The sequence below is a fragment of the Dermacentor andersoni genome, chromosome 3 (genome assembly GCF_023375885.2).
Source record: "Dermacentor andersoni chromosome 3, qqDerAnde1_hic_scaffold, whole genome shotgun sequence".
NCBI classification, from domain to species: Eukaryota; Metazoa; Arthropoda; class Arachnida; order Ixodida; family Ixodidae; genus Dermacentor; species Dermacentor andersoni.
Genome location: NC_092816.1, coordinates 42,058,276 through 42,078,412, shown reverse-complemented (window position 1 = coordinate 42,078,412; position 20,137 = coordinate 42,058,276). Strand labels below are relative to the sequence as shown.

At 50.1% G+C, this 20,137-nt stretch overlaps 2 protein-coding genes across 3 annotated transcripts in view; both read right to left on the bottom strand.

The window, feature by feature from the left end:
• The window catches only part of LOC126516865 (uncharacterized), a 65,266-nt gene extending 51,873 nt beyond the window's left edge, over positions 1-13,393 (bottom strand). The window contains exon 1 of the mRNA XM_050166955.3: positions 12,738-13,393. The gene's annotated coding sequence lies outside the window, so the exon portion shown is untranslated. The remainder of the gene's footprint in view (positions 1-12,737) is intronic.
• Positions 13,394-15,861: 2,468 nt separating this feature from the next.
• Pp4-19C (protein phosphatase 19C) overlaps positions 15,862-20,137 on the bottom strand; it is a 46,074-nt gene continuing 41,798 nt past the window's right edge. For both annotated transcript variants that reach the window (XM_050167039.2, XM_055064360.1), the window contains exon 8: positions 15,862-16,582. In XM_050167039.2, coding sequence (XP_050022996.1) covers positions 16,532-16,582 — 51 coding nt within the window. In that variant the 3' untranslated portion in view covers positions 15,862-16,531. The remainder of the gene's footprint in view (positions 16,583-20,137) is intronic.

Sequence of the window (20,137 nt, the reverse complement as noted above, 5' to 3'; positions counted from 1 at the left end):
CGCGCGAAGCGCAATCTATAGAGCTGCTCCGTGTACAGAGTATACATGTCGCGCAACTTCTGGGGGCGGCCCGCCGCTTAAAAGGCACTGCACGCAGACACTGCAACGTTAGTGGTGGCGTGCCCTAACGCGTGTCTATACTCTCGGCATGCCGGCGCCGGTTGACTGCAGTTTCCGCCATTTAATGCGTCGTGTGTCCCGGCTATATATGCAGCATGCCACCCGGTATCGCTTCTCGTTTTTCCGTCTCTTTGTGCTTCTGAACTACCCCCGTACTGGTCACTCAGCTTCTATAGAACAAACAAACAAGCAAACAAACAAACAAACAAGGACGGACAGACAGACAGACAAACAAACAAGGACGGACAGACAGAGACAGACAGACAGACAGACAGACACAGACAGACAGACAGACAGACAGACAGACAGACAGACAGACAGACAGACAGACAGACAGACAGACAGACAGACAGACAGACAGACAGACAGACAGACAGACAGACAGACAGACAGACAGACAGACGAAGCCTTTCGCAGGCCTTCGTAAAGAAAGCCACACAACCTAAGAACGGCTCCTGATAATAACGAGCCTCTTAAGATCAGGAATTTGGGCTTCCCTTCTCAAATGAAAAAAAGAAAAGAAGCAATTCCTGCAGCGACAATTTCCAAAACGCGCAGTTTTGCGCAGCACCTTGACGACGAATTCCGGTGGCCACGCGATCATTCTCTCGCTCGCTCTCTCTATCTATCTATCTATCTCTCTCTCACACACACACACACACACACACTCTCGCAGGCGAGAGAGAGAGAGAGAGAGAGAGAGAGAGAGAGAGCAATCGGCAATTGATCCGGCTCGGAACTCGACAATTTACCGCAAAACGAAAGCCGAGGCGGCAGCAGAACTCATTCACTGCGCCATCTATCTTTGCAAAGCGCACAGCGTTATTATGCGTTACAGAAGTGCGCCCACGTGCGCAGACAACAGCGGCACGCCACAACTCTCGGAGTCCGCGCTGTGCGCAAGACCCCGCAAAGCCCCGAAGGCTTCGCGATATATCCGACCGTGGTTCGGTACTTACATCATCAAACCGCGAAAGATTAAGCGACAGACTGGTCAGAGCGTCCGGCTCCCATTTGCAGCACATGCCGCAGCCGCGTCAGTTGCTCTTCGTGGCTGCTGCTGCTGCGGTCACCCGGGGGGTGCCCGTATAAGTATATAACGAAGCGACTTATACTATGCCCGTACTATCCACTTCACATATGTGCCAATGACCGGCTCTGTTCTCTAAACAACTACGCAACTAAACAACAAACGGTGCCTAAGTATCTCCAGTGCAGCGTGTGTACGTCTTGGAGCGCGTAACTGTTTCATTAAAGCAACAAAACTTTCTACACGCAATTCTTTCGCGAGCGCGTCTGCTCGGTCGGCATCTTGCCGAGCATGGATGCAAGTTGCGTTTTTCTTTCTCTTCCAGAAGGTATTACACTTCTTTTGTACAAATCACTGTTATTACCATATATAAACTATTGTCATCTTGTCTGAGGCACTCCAACGCTTTCTAACAAGCATGTTGCCGGAGGAGATAATATACACTGCAGGGGCTGATCCCGAAAGACGGCGCGATGAACGAGTGGGTCGATCCCGCAGACGGTGCCATTCCTCGGTCGCGCTGAATCGCGTGGTGGAGGTCACCGCTTCCTACAGTCGGCCGGGGCCACGCGATCGCCAGATATATGGTGCAAAACGCGTTGCAGGAGATGAACAGTTGTGTACATAGCGTGTAAGTATAACCGCTTCACGAAACCTTCGCTCGTACGACACGGGTTCCAAACTGTGCGTTGAAGCGACATTTCTTTTTTTTTTGTACTTCTTCGCCGCGTACGGGGCAAGCGGCGAGCGCGGATGAGGCTGTGTGGGGGGCCTCGACAACGACGGCGCGTATATATACCGGAAAGGAGTGACTACGGACACCGCAAACCCAGTTTCCGAGCTTTTTTTTAACCAAAATAATAATAGAACGCGCGGCAAGAAATGAAAAAAGAATAAAGGGGGAAATGGAGGTGCGTCACGTTCTGGAGCGCGAAGGGGGGGGGGGGGGGAGAGAATGGCCACCGTATAGTACGATACACGAGGAAGCGGCGACAAAAATAGAAACGGCAGCGGAAGCATCACACCGCTCGCCACACAAAGGGGGTTAACTATTAACGCCGCCGAAAACGCTGTGTCGTATACCCAACCCGTCCCAGTGAGTCCGCTCGCCGAATGACCCTCGGGGAGGCCAGTTGCGCGGCTATTTTTACGAGCGCATCACAATTGAGACTCAGCTTATAGCAGCGCGGGAGCTGCGCGGCAGTTCACACAAACGGTTGGTTCTTTTATGTTAGGTTTGGTTTATCGGTACCTTTATTATTTTTTCTACTAGCCTTCAGCCATTTGGTGACATCACTTCTCTTCGTTACTCTCTCTCTCTCTCTCTCTCACACACACACACACGCACGGTGCCTTCACAATCTCGGCTAAGATGGCCCGCAGACTTCCTCGATTCCCGCCAAAAGCTGCTCAATTTGTTCCTTCTTCGCCAAAGAATCTCCTTTGGGAAACATCATCTGTTGCCACGTCGCCCATTATATTACTCTAAACCAAGCGACACACTGCCGCCCTGTTATTTTTTTTTTCTTTTGCATTAATTATTCATTAAAACGTCTGCAGGTAAGCGAAAAAAAAAAAAAACAGAAAGCAACGGTTAAAAGCAGAGCGCGGCTGCACTGGAAGGCGGGAGCAGTGCCGCACTTCTGCAGTCCTTGCTGTCGCGCCGACGGGCATTTGACGGGTCCGGTCACGTCCAGCGAAGCGTGGAGGTCGCTCGGCAGGCAGTGCGACGGCGCCCAAGGTGTCGCGCGCGCGCATCGCACGGTAAACTGCGTGCGCGACGCTCTTACGAAACGGCCGCGCCCGCCCACACAAGGGATGAAAGGAAGACGAGGAGCCCACACACATGGCACAGGGATGGACCAATCGATTCTTTACGAGCGTCACCTCTGACACGGTAGACGATTGCAGTCGCCACACAGGTCGCCATTTCACTGCGAGAACAGCGGTTTAAAAAACGAAAAAAAAAAAAAAATGGAAAGCTGGCGTTGGTGCGTCCGACCGTCGTTCGCCCTTTCAGTTACGCCGACATTGAGCAACTTGTTTGCGTGCTCTATACGTGCGCCGCGCATGCTTAGAAAGGTTACCGCATAACGAATTATGGCAGTAGTAGATCATTTGTCACTTACTAGGATATAAGGAAAGGGAACGAATTTGCTGCCGACCGCGAACTTCACCTGTCTACAGCATTGTGCTGACATTTGAACGGCGGTCAGCAGAGAGGGAGTTGGGGGTATAGGGGAGTAAAATGACAGGGAGAGAGAACAACAGAGATGTCAGAGGGATACGGGAGGAAGAGAGACATTTTGTTGACAGGAAAGGAGTAGACGCCGACTTCTGCTGGTGCGATGCTCTAGTCGTCTGCTACTCTGCACTGGGGAAAAGGGAGGGGGAGCGAAAGTAATGAATGATGATGATGAAGTGGAGGGAAGAAGTGAACGCTACAATAGTAGAGAAGACAGCGGTCCAATACTGAAGCCGTTGATCCAGTTTCGTGTCATGAAGTAGCCCCAACAGCGTTTTCCTAGTCCGTCTCGCGGTAGTAGTATCACGCCACGGTCCCATATCGAATAGCATCCTCCGACAGTGGATGTTCGCCAACGCTGGCTAGGAAATTGTCAAGCGTCCGTCATTCCAGCATATATCCAGGGCATGCTTCTGCCGAGGGTTACCCATAGCTCCCTATATAGTAGCGACTTCCTCGAGAGAGAGAGAGAGAGAGAGAGAGAGAGAGAGAGAGAGTCACACGGCTAACCCAACCCCGTACAACGGCACTGCGATTCGGTTTTGGACACACGTGCTTTACCATAGGTCAGAACACAACTCGAACCACATGGCGCGCGGTTACGTCAACCACATGAAGACGCGTTTCCCACGCGTCAACACAGGCGTCGCGTCATTCTGGCACACGAGGCCACGCACTCGTTAAGGCTGGCCGTAGAAAAGGAACATGGTTCGTTGAATGTAAGACGAAGGTGACGCGATACCACGCGAGCAAGGCATATGCGCTGATGTGGAATATAGGCAACCATCTTAACTAGCCATCACTAAAATTTCATTTGCCCGAGTGAAAAACGACAGAAAAACACCTAGGTCGACTGCAGCGCCGCGCCAACGCGCATACCTCGGCGCCAATCGATGCGTACTCTCTCTTTCCGGGATCACTCGGCAACAACTAGGACGCAAACCCTGTATTTGGTCGCTTCACATCGACAAAGATAAAACAACGTTATGACAAGGCACGAAGTAAGACAAGCGTCATCGACAAAGATAAAACAACGTTATGACACGGCACGAACTAAGACAAGCGTCTGCGTGCCCTTTCTCACAATGCATCGTGTGTCCCATTCGTTTTTGTCGATTCTATCAGGAAGAGTAAAGAAAAGGATGACTGGTTAATCGACCAGAAGATGAAAACACCGACGTATAAATTCCTCAGATCAGAAGCCCCCGGAGAGAATCTCTTCGCAATTTCTCTCTATCTGCACCTACTGATTTATAGGATCCCGACTGCGCGAGACTTGTGTACGCTCTAGCGCGCCACATCGAAGCTAGAAATAAACGGAACCAGACAAGAACGAGCTCAGTGGCGTGATGTCTGGTTGGTCTCCTCTATCGCCAAGCGCGCGAAGAGCAATGGCAAGCAGATACCGAAGACGTTCATTGCGCGCTAACACAAACACACGCAAGACTACGCACGCTCTTCGCGCCGGGCCCGCTGCAACACTGTTTCACATTCGCAGAGCACGTTACTACAATCGCGCGACGGCGGCGCGCGGTCTCGCAGTTCGTTCCGGGTGGCGGCGGCGACAAGGATCGATCATACGGTGTGGGGGGGGGGGGGGGGGGGGGGCAACGTCCGTCCCTCAACCCGCGGGCGGCGAGAAAGAGGCCGAGTCCTCTCACCTGTCCCCCCTCTCTCTCGCGCGCGCGCGGCAAGCGCAACTCCGCACCCAGGAAGCGAACCACGCACAAATGCAAGGTACACATCTTACGCGCGCGCGCGCGCCCCCCACATACACACGCACACACACCAAGAGAGCGATAGAGAGACCGAAGACGAGGGGAGAGAGGGACACAAACGACCTCGCGAAAACGCTCGGCCTTTCGCCTCACCGAACAACAAGCCGCCACATGAACAGACGCACAAACACCGCCACCACTACCGGCGCGCGGCGTAACCCTGGCCAAGGACGCGTCATTACAGCCGCTTCCCTTTCCGCGTCTGCCCGAGAAACGAACAGCGCGGCGGCGCAGACAGAAAAATACCGCTCGCCTGCCCTCCAACCTGCCCAGACGATCAGCCCAAAACAAACAGCGACGCTGCCGCCGCCACAGAGGACGCGGGAAAGAGCAAAGTAAACAAAAAAAAAAAAAAAGGAGGCGGGGCGAAAAAAAAAAAAGCAACAAGACGGTAGTACAAGAAAGGAGTGCGCGCATATCAATCGTTGCTCGCGAGCGATGCAGAAGACGAGGAGGAGGGACCAGACAGACGGAGCAGAAGAGCGGACGACGCGCAGGTGAGGCGAGAGAGCGCGCACAGCGGCAGCGGGGAAAACAAAAGGCCCCGACGAAACAGCAGCGCCAGACGCCGGCGCGAGCGGGGAGATTTTCATTGCGAAACAATGATTAAAGGCCAAGGAAGTAAAGAAAAAAAACATTGAAAACGGTACGAAGATAGAAAACTCGCGCCCGAGACAATCAAACACGAGAGACGGGTGCCGCCGACGTCACCGCATCGAGCGGGTCTGACAGCCGAGCGAGGAAGAAAGGGCTCTCGTCTTTTCTATTAGAAAGAAACGAGCGAGAAAAAAAAAAAAGGCAAACAACGGCGCGAACGCGAAGTATGAAAGCGAATCGCTCTCGCGGCCGAGAAACACGGTACAAACCAATAACACGACGGCGGCGACCCAGACGGCTTGCTCTAGAGAAAGAACCGCCGGAGAGAAAGAAGAATGGCGTGAGCGAAGCGCGAAAAGGAACAAGGAGGAAAGGAGAAGGGAGGTGCAAGGACGAAGGAAGGAGCGACAGATCGACGACGGAAGATGGAGAAGGAAAGAAAAAACGAAGACGCACGGAGAGCAGGAAAAGGCGGAAGCCGCAGCGGCCGCACAGTAGTGGCGGCGCGTAATAAAACCTGCAGCGTCGACGTCACTAACTTACTTTCGGCCCAGCCGTTTCCTTCCTTCCTGCTTGCAACGAAGCCCTCTTACGACTTTTACACGAGCGAGGGAACAAGAGGCGTGACACAAGAGGTTTCGGTTTTACGCGCACGAAGCTGGAGATCGGGCGGCTCGATCGCTCCGCACTGTATAGCCGACAAGAAAGATAGAAAAAGAAAAGCACTGTGTAATAGACCACTTGTTCGATTTTACTCACGCGTTCTTATTAAACTGCTCTAGACATGTCCTCCGAGATCGTCACAGCGCGGGTAGTCTGATATCGAAAGCAATGCTCTAGGGTAAGTTGCTCTGTTGACGGCGACAGGTGGCAGTTCAATCAGGTATGCAAATTAAATCAAGCAGGCTAGGTTACTATTTGTCACCACCCCGTTTTAAAGGGGAGGCCAATACACCATTATAATCAACGGTGTAACTTGTCTTTCGTTCATTAGCGAGAGGTGGGGGGAAATGGGCGCTCTTCTTCAATTGAGTGCCCTCGCACAACACAACAGAAAAAAACAATGGCTGTTGAGAAGTAAAGAAAGCAAAGGTGATCGATCGGAAACATTGGAGTCAAAGCAGTCTAGCTTTCATGCTGCGGGAAAACGGTCATGAGCTTTTGAACCCCACGACGATATCATGTTCAAAACTTGCAACAAAACACGAAACCGAACCATGCTGCACTATTGATGACTTCATGCAAAACGATGTAACAAACACACATCATGAAAGAGGAAAAAGAAAGACAAGTCGGCGTTGATCACAAAGTAAGAATAAGTACAACTGCAAGAGAAATCACGAACAAATGACAAAAGGATGACAACGCGTGGCTCACACGCAAGTGCCTTGTAGGTGTACACTATCAACGAGCGCATGTTTGAAGAATGTGACCGTTCGGTCGCCTGAACTAATGAGAGCGATGCTCCCTGCCCAGGAGGCGCTGCGGAAACGCCGGTCAACAGCGCCTTTTGTGGCGCGTTTACTGGTTTCAGGTAGTACAAAACGCGAGACCCTGGTGGTGAATGCAAGGCGCCACGGTATATCTGCTTGTCTGAGCTGCGCTGCGTTGGGAATATGAAACATTCGTGCATGGAAGGCTTTGTAACATGCTTTCCGCCGAGGACGAAGCAAAGTGCTGTGCCGAATACGTATACTGCGCACAAGAAGTCGCGGCCAGTTTAACACTGCCGCCGCTTTCGCGTATGTACTGCTCAAGTCGCACAAACTGAAGCTGCAACAACCGACTGTTGCAATGCTTGTCTAGCAATTCACTTGACGCGCATCAACTCAGAATCGTGCCCTCTGAACAATGATGTAATTAATAAACTACTAATAATAATTAAAAAAAAAAACTGCGGATCACACGCGCTGTGGGAATCGATTTAAGCGAATCTTCCGTTAGTGTTTGTGAAGAGCGCTATTCTTGCTTAGCGATCCTTTGCACATAGAGACCACACAACCCAGCCGGGAACGCCTCGCCCAACATGATTTCGTTGCGCTCGATCATGCAAACGCCACGCATGACGACAAAGGAAACACAGCGACGGAACGACTACGGCGGCAAGAAAATGCCTGTATGACGACGGCGCAACGACACCGATGGAATGGAGACGGCATGACGACACTAGAATAATTACGTCATAATGATGACTGAAGGACGCTGATGCCATGGCGATGTCATGACAGTGGCATTATACGACCATAGGATGACGCTGGCACGACGACGATGCAAAAATAACAATGACACGACGACCATAAGATGACGACGCTGGAGAGAGACGACGACGGCGTGACGACACCGTGACCCGATTTCCAGAATGATGCCGACGGTATGATGACGACAATGGGAATCACAACGACAAAATGATGACAATGTAATGACCACGACGGTATGACGACCGCATGGCGACAATGCACTGATGACAATTGCATTACGACGACGGAACGTAGACGACCAAAGTAGGCCGACGACGTTGTGACGACAACGTGATGCTGATACTGGAATGATGCAGACGGTATGACGAAGGTGACATGACAGTAGGCCGACGAAAGTGGAAAGACGACGAAGAGATGGCAGTGGAATCACTACGACAAAACGACGATGGAACGATCACGACGGCGATTGGATGGCGACGATAGCTTGACAACGACGGCGCGTTAATGCTCACGTCTGCGCATACATGCATCACCTGCCGCCGCGGGTCGCATCGATTCGTCCTCTAGCGGGCGGGTGTTTGCACTACGCCCTGTACCGGCGAATCGTCCAAGAGCGCAGCCGGGAGCCAGCAGAGATGGCAATGGTGCCACGACGACGGCGTGATGATGACATTACCGTCAATATGACCCACGCATTTGGACGGCAAAACTTCAAATTAATCCTGAAGTTCTCGCAAATTATTGTCTTGGTTTCATCTGTTTTTTTCGTACCATGCAGTAGCTTTCCATTCCTGGTGGCACTATGGATATATGGATGACAATGAGACCTACTTTAGTGCTTTTAAGTTCCCCGAGACGCTTCCCTGTGGCCCGATCAAAGGATTTCAGCAAGCCATCTCCTGCGTTGGTGACTACGTTTTCGCCTACTTTCAACTTCAGCCGGCATTAATTTACGATTGAGTGAGCTGGCAAATTATATGACCAAAATAGAAAAGTTTCAGATTCGTGACACTTGCCTCGAAGAAAACGTTCGGATTCAAGTTCCACTTCGTTTCTCTTGTCGCCACCTGCCACGTACCAAATCACGACAGTTCGTTCGCTACAACTGAATACCGCAAAGAACGCAGGGATTTCCGGCAGTGTTCTAAGCTGATGACGTTCACTAGTGCAACTGTAACCCCGAAGCAGCAACCACATGGAAGGGCACTTCCGCGTCGCGCCACCCTGCTATAACATCAGCTGAAATATGTTCCTCGTACTGCCGATCCAAGCAGACGCGAGATGACACGAACTTGGGCTATTATAAGCAGCGTATTTATTGCGCGGCCTTAAATTGGCGCGAGGAATCCGGGCGACGCCGCAGTTAAATACACCTCGCAGACGCGTCTGCTCCACGTATAATAGTTAAGGTGGTATTCGTCAAGACGGGCAAGAGAGAAATGGACGACGCCGTATTCAAGTCGGATAATTGGCAATAAATTTCGAGCCGTTGGACACGGAGAGCAATTCGCGAAAGCCGAAGCGGGCTCCACCAACCACTTATGCCAGACTGTTTTTCAAGTGCAATTTTAATCGGGCCAGGAGAAGCGCTTAAAGAAACAAAACAAAAAAGTTTAGCACGCGGGTTGGCATTAAGTGCGACGAGCGAGCTACACGTCACAGCGTCAACCCATCGAAGGTTAGAAAAAAAAAAAATAAATAAACCCAGAGAAATGTCTCGGTCGCGAAAGGCAGCCCATGCATTTGCCGCTCAAGCTACTGCTGTTGCTGTTCCCGCGAAACTGCCCGAAACGGCGCAGGCGCGATATGCGCGCGTGCTCCAGAAGTCGACACGTCACGACATTTTACAAAGCGGATGGCGCATTTGGACAGAAGGAGAACGAGAAGCTTCGCACAAAATCGTTCCAGCCGTGCAGGCCCCCCACCCCCTTGGTTTAAGCGTCGACATCCACTGCCCTCCCTCTTAACACAACATGAGCGATGCACTAAACGTTGCAGGAAGCAAGACGAAAACAACGGCGCTGCGAGAGTCGATTGGTGCGAAAACTAATACTTTTTGTTACACGAGCGCGCACCGCAAAAGAAACCATAAACAAGAAGCAAGAATAATAATAATAATAATAAAGAAAAAAAATACTCGCCGGAGAAGACGAGCGCGAGGCGCGTTTCCAGACAGAGCCGGAGAAGGGGGGAGAAGCCGTCGGAGAGTGGAAAAGAGGCGAACGTCGGGAAGAGAGAGCGAGGAGAAAAAAAAAGGCGGATATGGAAAGAAAGAGAAGGACACGCCGTCGAGCGCAAAAAACAAGGAGTAAAATGGCGTGTGAGAGAGAGCGGCTCGGCATAAGCAGCGGCGCCCCGTTTCAAGCAAATGGCTACAGCGCAACGGCGCGCCGCGCGCGGCGAGCCAGACGCTGCGACGTCGACGGCTGCGACGTAAACAAGCCAAGTAATAATAATAAATGAAAAAAAAAGAAGTTTAATGGAAATATATAGAGCGATTGAGAAAGAGAGGGAGCGGCAGACGCGGAATCTTCTGGATGAACGCGCGAAGCCGCCCGCCGTCGCCGTGAACTTGGCGCGGGCGCGTGCGTATGTGTACACAACGTCGAGGGCACGCTATTCGGCTGCAGGTCGGTAAGAACAGACGAACAACGCCGATTATAAGAAAAACACGGAACACGTGCCGCCGTGAAGTGGAGAGCGAGCGCGCATCGAGGATATCGAGACCGCGTCTAGAACAATCGCGCGGACCTCCGCACCGGCGGAAGAGGTGCCAAAAAGGTCAACTGCTGCAGGTTCAATGGGCCAAGGACCAGGGGGGGAGGCCATGTCCCGCGCCAACACGTAACGGAAGAGTTTGTTTGCTTCGTTGGCTGACTCACACGCGCGAGGCGCACGCAACATTTGGCGTTACGGGCAGGATTAAGCGCGGGAATACCGCGATGGGCAAGACGATATGGGAGGCAATGATCGACACGTATGTTAAAATGGATGATACCGATCGAAAAACAGGGACACGAAGAGATAAAATGTACAATACAAGCGTTTCGTCTTATTCGAGCCATAGCATCTAGATGTAATATCTCCAACTAGAACAAGTATCAGTACTATATGTTAACAGTCATCGAGAAAAAGAAAAGAAAGCAATAAACAAATTGAAGCAATTGCGTCATGCCGCGGAAAACGCGAAATTGGTCATGTGGTGAGGGCACCGTTGCGTAGAACGACAGCTTCCAATCTGCGCCACGCAAGCAGATGCCGGCGAAAGCATCACAAGGCTGTAGGAAAGAAAAATTGCGGGACACATAACGGCGGCATCGTGCCGCCTATCCCGTCCGCTCGCAGCAGCCTGTGGGGCTACAACGTACTGTTAAAGGGGGAAAAAAAAGGGGGGGAGGGACTAAAAAAATGCCCCAACAAGTCCGCCAAAGTAGCCGTTGTTTCGCATTGAGTTTGTGAACGTGACGCACGCGACAAGTGCCACAAATGTTTAACTACGAGGCAGCAGACGGTCGTCGCGATTTCGCCCTCAACTCTTTCGACGACGTGGGAGGAATAAAAAAAAAATAAACGAAAAAAAAAAATTAGGCTTCACATTTAGGCCTAACTGTTTTAGGCTTAGTGCACCGCTCAGCGCGAGCAAGAACCCTCCGATCTGAACACCAGCGCTAGAACCCGTTGTGCATGTTCGATTAGGCCTAATTGCTCTGGCTGCCGGCAGCAGCGTTCCCGCCAGCTGAGAATGATGGCTGTGGCGGCTACCTTTATCGCCGGCCCGGCAAAACACAGCGCGAGAGAAACCCAACAAGCCAAAGTTGAAGAAAAAAAAAGATCCGGCTGCAAACCAAACGGGGAAAGGAAAGCGAAACGGGCACTAAACTCTTAACTATCAGAAAGAGTCATCGCATCTCATTTCCAAATCGCACCAAGACCTTCGCGAACTACGAAAAGGCCGCGCTTCTGTTTTAAATATCAGACGTCGCAACGGCGGCGTCGGACGGCTGCGGGCGACGCGGCATTCGCAGCGGCGGCGGCGGAGGCGACGAGAGAGAGAAGAACTGTTTAGGGTTGTTATCTTTGTGCGATTGCTTCTCTTTTCTCCTCTCCGCCGTCTGCGCGCTCAATGGCAGCGCGAAAAAGCGCACTAAAAAAAGAGCACAGCAAAGCGTGGCGGCGGCATAAACAACAAGAAAGCCAGCCCGCTGGCTGGCTGGCTCTCTTTATTTTTTTCGCCGTTCTTTTTTTTTCTTTCGCTCTCGCGCTCGCCGCTGCCGGTCGGCTGTCTGACCTACTTGGTATTATTCTCGCGTCTTGAGGAGCAGACTTCCTACATCGGAAACCCGGTGCGCTCTTGAAGCTCGTCTCTCTCGGGAACCACTCCGAACGCCTCGAACTTGGAGCGAAGAAAATGGCCGAGAATAATAATTAAAAGAACGCCTCGCGTCCCTTTTTTTTTTCTCTCTCTCGCGTCGCTATGCACGCGCTCGTGCCGCTGGGCTCGTGAAATGCACAGCCTCTCGCCGCCAAAGTCAACGACACGCGCGATTTATCTTTTTTTTCCCCCCCGTAGCCTTTTTTATCGCATCGACGATTGGTCCGTTTCCAAGCGGAGACGGACGCTTGTCAGAAATAGGGGGAAAAGAAGTGGGGGTGCTGATTGACTTGCGTGCGAGGCGCGCTAAACTACAGACACGCAGGCCGGCCTGGGGTCTCGCCGATAACGCGATCAAAAATAGAAAAGAACGGTCGGCTCGTGCCGTGCTACTCACCTGTTCGAAGATCGAGCGCCAATTCGTCGGTGGCAGCCAGCGGCGGGGCTGAGCAGGGCCGGGGTGGATTGAGGCGAGTTTTTAAAAAAAAATAAAGCAAGACAACAAGCGTCTCTTGCTGCTCTCCTGCGACGGACGCTCGTGTGGGACGACGCCGCGTTCACCTCTCGTTCCGGCACCGTTTTTTCACCATGGAGACGGTAGGAGACTTCGCACGCTGACAGATGAGTTGGCGAGCTGGGCTCGAAGCGGTAGGCCTAATCACCTCCTCGCTTTTAATCATTCGTAGCGCTTGAAGAGAAACCACTCGCGATGCACAAAAAAAGCGCCATTCCTGGCCAGGTCCGCAGACGGCATTACCACCACCGGGTCTGTCCGTCGGCAGGCGCTTCGGGAGACGCTCCATGTCGGGAGATGCTGTCACATTTTAATTCCACTCGCCGATGTCCCGCACAGGCCCGAAACACGGCTCACGTATATTGAAAACGCGAGGAAAAGCACTGAAAAGGAAAATTTTTTTCATCGATGTAGGGAAGGTAGGGGGGGCCAACCACGTTACAATCTCGACGAAGCGCGCGTCGTCGCCGGGCCCCTCTCGCGGCGCCCGCGGCTCCCTCTAGGCAGGAGCAGCCGCCGCTGCCGCGTCGTCTGCCGGCAGGAGATGCCGCCTGTGCCGACACTGGGCGCAAACACGCCACCAGTCTCAACCAGTCTCCACCATGTTTCAAGAGCTCGCACACTGGCTGATACTGTATTCGCGTCAACAAATTGTAGCACCACCTTTGACAAAAATGAACTAAATGGACATATTAATTACGCCACCATTTAAATTTCACCTGGTAGCGGATCGCGCCCATAGATGGCGCAAAGATCTGTAACTTCCCAATATGAACTTTATATATGATAACCAAAAATGGTCGGACTTGAAGCGGAGTGGAGAAACTGAATAGACACCACAATACGGCGCTCCTACGTAAACGCCGACGCTGCTGCTGCAGCCGCCGCCACGGCGACCGAAACGCGCGCGCGCCAGCAGTAGGCACGGCTTGGGCTCCGCTTGCGAGTGCGAGCAAAAGGAGCAATGACGATAGATTAGGGAGCCGCCGGCTCCTCTTGCTTTTGCCCCTATTTGCGTCAGGGATAAGCTCCTTACGTGCTTGATCCAGCCGACTGCACTCGACGGTAGAGCCCCCCCTCCCCGAAGAGCTGGGCACGGCTTTCGTTCCCCAATCTTCCGCTCGAGTTGGAGACCCGAAATGCTTTTTCTTCTTCCAGAAAGCAGACATGGCCGGTTAGCGAGAAACATTGCCTTTTTATGCCCCCTCTTTCACACACACACGCACAAAGTTAAAGAAGAAACTCGCAGATTAATGGAAGATGCGCGTGGATTACGGGCATCTTGGAACACTTGCATGCCAAATGGAGAGCGCAAGATGTGAACTTCGTGGTAAAAGCAACATGGCAAACGTGCTACCTGGCGACCAAGAGGCTTAGGATTAGGTCTCCCAACGTTCTCTTTCAGACTATTTTCGTCTACGTGCCCGTGTTGTGGTGGTATTAAGCTTGCGCTATATAATCACATGCCACAGTGTGGCACCTAATGAGCAAGCAAATCAAGTGAACAGCCACTCCATTTGGGGCTTGCCAGCACATAACATCAAGAGCAGTTTTCGCTTAAGCCAAACTGCAAGCAGAATTGTTTGATAAGCTGATATTTAATTTGGGGCATGTTAGATATACACACAAATGTGTGCGGGGAGGGGGGGGGGGGGCAGCAGCATTGGATTTATATATGGGTCACTGCACATATTTGCAAGGAGCCAAATAGCTGTTCTATCCTATCTCCAATTGCATGGAATTGTGCAGCAGCTAAAGGCACAGAGTTGCCAGTGCTAAGACAACCGTGGCTGGCATTTCATTATTTTTGAAACCTATAAGCAGCTTGAAACGCACCTGCCATAAATATGCTTTTACTATGTGCAGTTCATTGTTAAAGGGAATATTCAAATGTGTGGCACACACTTTGCTGGCAACCTTGCTGCAAGTGTCTGTGGAATCAATGTCAGTGCACTGCACAGATGTGCCAAAAGGAGTCTGAGCTACCAACCACAAGTTATCTGCTGCAAAGCTACGCAAATGTGCACTTGTGAGGGAGGAAAATCCGGACATGCTCTGCACTCGTGTTCCCTTTAACAGTGAACTGCTCTATACACTCTTGCAGTTTGTACTTCCTGAAGGTGGTGACATTAGTTACAGGGAATGTCAAAGGCCACGCAATACACGTTAAACAGCTATTCGCTGCGAGATCTAGTCAACACAAATGAGCCTGCTTGCTTGTTCAAAATATATTCGTGCAGTACTGTGCAGAATTAGCACTGCACTGCACCAAGCAGCTACTTTGTGGCGCTGCAGGTCAATATGTCAGATGAGCAAAACAAGTAAACTAAACCACTATAAAGAAAGTGCCAGAAACAGTAATCACAATGAAAAAAAAAAGTTCTCTTAGTTCGTAAGTGCACTTTCCCACATAGTGTATTTGCACAACTAATGATGGTATTAGTCTTGGCTTGTCTCTTGTGCATGGTCTCATCACCTGAGCCACGTCTTCATTCTCCATGTCATAAGTCAAGCTAACCGCTTTAGTAAGCACGGAGTGAAAAAGTAACTATGCCACCATTAGCTTGGCCAAAGTGCCTCACTGGAAAGCTAGCTTTAGAATTATCAGAAGGGCCCACTACAGATATCGATTCATCTTGTCAAGGGTGCTGTTGGTAAACTACCGGGGGTCCTTCAAGTGAAGCATGTAATGAGATGCACTCTATGAAGACTATAGCACACACACACACACATACACACACACACACACACACACTCAACCCTTTCTGGAACGTACGGGCTTCGTGCAACTGACCAAGTAGCAGAGAGCCCTTGACAACACGAATGGCATTTTTGCTATCCTTTTTGCTCCTTTTGTGTGTTTGTGTTTCGTACTCTTGTGCACCTGTCCTTTCAAATTGCAAATCCCTACCAGTTTGCTTAACTGCCATTCTGTGCAATGCAGCCTTTCATTCATCCCTAGTCTGTTCACAAAGTGGTCAGCAGATACAGGACACCACACGGTCAATAAAACATGGGCACATCCTTGCATTTATTGAAATAGCGTTCCGCTTTACAATGATCTAGTGAAATTCACAAGTTGCTACCAACCAATGTAAAGAAAAAACAAATCATTACACGCAAAAGGAAACAAAGGTTTAATAAAAAAGGAACAGCTAGGAGTTCATTATCTGTACACTGCAACAAAATATTATATATAGTACTTGTAGGTCCTCAGGCAACAAACAGCCAAACAAGGTAAAATACGAGCTCTAACAGCTGCAAAACCTAGAAGAAAAGAGGCAAAGAATACCTGTAACCCACGCAACAAATGTAATTTCAGCTCGCAGCATTGATGATGAAAAGAATGACCCGACCCAGCCGGGAAAGTGGCACAACAATCTCTTTGTTGTCCTGGCTGGCTCACTTCCAGGCTGCATTCAGCCAAAAAAGGAGGGTCTTCACCCTTTCTATATGGGATAGCATTGATAACTTGGGAAGGAACCGGTATAGAGACAAGCTGATGGTTGTCATCTTGCAAGAAGGGGGAGGCCATGTACTATTTTCCATGCTGATGTCGATGTGAACAAAACGCATTGTCTTCAGTTCAAGAGAAGTCTTTCTCATATGACACGGGTGTACAACATTTGGGTGCAATAATAATAATTAGAAAAAAAAAAAGGATGCAGGAGGACTTGTCACAGGAAGTAATCCGGCTGCGGTTTCTTGGTCGGGATCCCTCTGCTTTCCTGCGAGGCGAAATGATAAAGAAAAAGGCTTTGAACATGACCACCACACCAAGCAACGACAGCTCATCTGCAAGTCACAAGTGCTGAACTCAAAGTCTTGAAAGAAAAGAAGAAGGAAAACAAAAAGAAAGAAAAAAGGCAGCAGATCCAACGTTCTGAAATCTATATATATCCAAGCTTTGTGCGAGTGCATAAAGAATCAAAATATGAGTTTATGTTTGCTGAATCTTTGCACGAAGTGACATAGAAGGCTTTATTCAGGTATTGTAGAGGCTAATGCAATGCTGCCGCTGCTTATGTGCAAAGGCAAGCTTTCTGGTTCTTTCTTTTTCTTTCCGCCGCACAGCCCGCACCACAGATGCAAGCACTGTCTGGTGGTGGTGCAAGGAACCTAGCAGCATACATCCTCCACTTCCGGGCAGGTTCGCAAGTAAAAGCCTCGATTTTACAGAAAGAGAGTCCTGCAGTTTTGTATGAATCTGCACTACTGCAATGGGAACTGCCTTAACAGCACCTTACCAGACACTCAGGTGCTTTGAACTATTTATATTTTGTGTTTAACCAGTGATGACTTAGGGTAATGAGATGACATTGTCATCAGGTAACCTGTGAACCCTCTAACACCACTACATCAGTCCACCAACCTTAGCGACTGATTTTGGTTGCAATCACTGTCCTACCATCATTTTGGGTCAGGGTAGAAGAGCTCACTAACAACTACATGCAAGTAAATGGCGGTACAGTTGCCATAGTTTGTCTAACAGGCTGGCAGTTTCCAAAACCATGTTGCACTAATTGTGCTTGGCCACCCTTCCATTGAGGTTGCAAAAGTAAACACCCTTCAACGCTGCGCTTGCTACTGCAATGACATGAAGTATAACATATTGAGTAGCACATCAGAATCATGCTATCTGAATACTAACTAGCTCAGTCTTCTACTCTGGATGGAAATTGTTTGTGGTATGGAAGGTCACCTCAATATATTTCTGTTCCTTGACTCAGCAAGAAAACAAACCGGGCTATAAACTGTCTGTACACCAAGTGATGTGAAGTCCAAATAGGATAAAATTTCACCAGAAGATAGAAGCTTGAAGTGATTAACAGTGGTTGAACAAGGAATGTTTCTGTAGCCAATGTTGAAACAAGGAGACTTCTTTTTGTCAGAGCAGGAACTGCTTTCCTTAGCAGCCTTTATATGTATGCATAGCTCACTTTCCCCCAGCCTATATGAGGGAGGTGGAGGGGAATAAGCAGGGGGCGTAGAGTGTAGCCAGGGAAGCACAAGCATTAAAAAGATAGAGAAAAATTGTGATTTAAGTGGTGCTACTGCGTTTTATTGAGTGGTGCTACTGATGAATTCCGATTATGAGCAATTTTAGGAGCAGCAACATTTGCCTTTCGGATAACGTAGCAACAGAATATTTGCGTTTCTCTAGCGTCACGCAGCTATCAAGAAACAAGGATTTTGTGTGCTAGGGAAGACCATCAGCATGAAGGAAAATTAAAGTAAGTTTATGATTTTTGTACATACAACCTCGTTCATAACATCTTGGATAAAGAACACACAAAAAAAGGACTAAATCGGAAAATGTAAGATTCGAAGAGAATAAAAAATTCAGCTGTTAATGCGAAGCATTGCATGAAGTGTTGCAGCATGAAACGTGGACACGCTTCAGTTTGGTGGGGCCCAAGTTGTCGCTCTTGCAGTTTTGGCAAGTTTACGTTCACGATCCTCAAATTTGGCATGGGTCAAGCTGGGCCACGATATTGCAGCGATGCCGGGCAGAGCATCATGTTGACCACCCATGGTGCGAGAAGTGAGAAAAAACATTAGCACCGGAGCTGGTGGGCGACAACAGAATACGATATCATGACGCTGCAAAGAGCAAAACACAACGCTCACTTAATGCTGCCTGCAGCAGGAAATGGTAGCGCGTTTTGGTTATCGACAATGAAAATCGGGCAGTACGCTTCCAACGGCACTACGCCACATGAGCTGTGAAACAGATAGGTGAACATGCTCATCACAACAGGTTGGCAGTGATGGCTGGGAATGGCGACGTGCGACGACCCATGAGATTTACTAGTACAGTTGGATCCCGCTACAACAAAATTGACGGGGCACGCGAAAAATTTCATTGTCCTGACATCAAATACATAGGCGACACGTGACTTGCTGACGCAAAAAGCAAGCTTTAATTCCAAAAATCGGTCAGCTTAGCTCGTTTGCGCTTTTTGCCAAGCAATGGCACAAAGTGACTCTTGGATGCCGCCAGCAGAGCCATTGCCTCATCGTTGTCCTGGGACCCGATGCAATGCCTGATTGTATTGAATGCGTCCATGACCTGCGATGTAGTCCGTGGTTTGGGCTTACGTTGCGTGGCTGTTTCATCTTCATCCGACGAAACGCAGTCTTCCCGAATGCTCTTCAGGATTTCTTGGTATGTCAATTCTTCGTGCACCACCATGCACGAGTCGGCTCGAATGTACTTGTTAGGATGTACATTGGTATGCACATTACTTTCCGGCAGGGCTGCCCACATGGCTGCGACTTCGTCAGACGGTGACCCCTCTCCATCGTTACCTTCATTCTCAAAGTCTGAAGTCTCGGCAGCCTTTGCAGTGAACCCAGCATGGTGGAAGTAGTTGCAGATTATGGCGCTTCTCGTCGCGCACTACGAAGTGGCAATCATTTCGAGCGCCATAAAGAGGTCCACTTTTGTTTTGTGGCTTAAGTGCTTGTTCACAAGCAGCCTTTGAATAGGGTGCTCACGGTAGGCCCATTTGACGCTCTTGATGACCCCTTGGTTGAGGGGTTGAATGACAGATGTACAGTTCGGTCGGAAAAACTAACTGCATGTTTTCCAGCTCGGTGTCCTCAATGATGTGGGCGGAACAATTGTCTAAAAGTAGACAAACCTTTCGGCCTTACCTGTCCATGTCCCAGTCGAAGGCTTCGACGCACTCTCCAAAAATAGTATGCGTCATCCATGCCCGAGTGTTAGCCACTTACTTCACGGGAAGGCTCCGATTTCCTTTGAAGCAGCATGGTTGGGCACTTTTACCAATGACCAAAAGCGGCTGCTTGTCTGAACCGTTCATATTAGCACACAGGAGCACGGTTATTCTCTTCTTTCTGTGCTTGCCTCCTGGGCAGCGCAGCCCCTTAAAATCCAGAGTCCTGGTAGGCAGCATCTCGTAGAAGAGCCCAGTCTCATCGGCATTACAAGTATCCTATGGTGCATAGTCTTTCAGTATGCCTGCGAGGCTGGCTGCCATCCACGTGGTGGTGCGGTCACTATCCGCCTTAGCGGCTTCACCACAAAAAAACTTTTCTGATGATGCGGTGGCGTGACTTGAATCTGTTCAGCCAATCTACACTTGCCTTAAAGCAACCTATTCCTAGCATGCAGGCATAATCCAGCGCTTTTTGCCAATATCCTCTCTAAGGGTGATATCCTTGGCCCGCGTCTCCATGAACAAGGTGTAAACTGCCTTGTCCAAGGCCTTGTACACCGGCCGAGTAATTTTCTTGTGCTTTGCTGATGTCCCTGA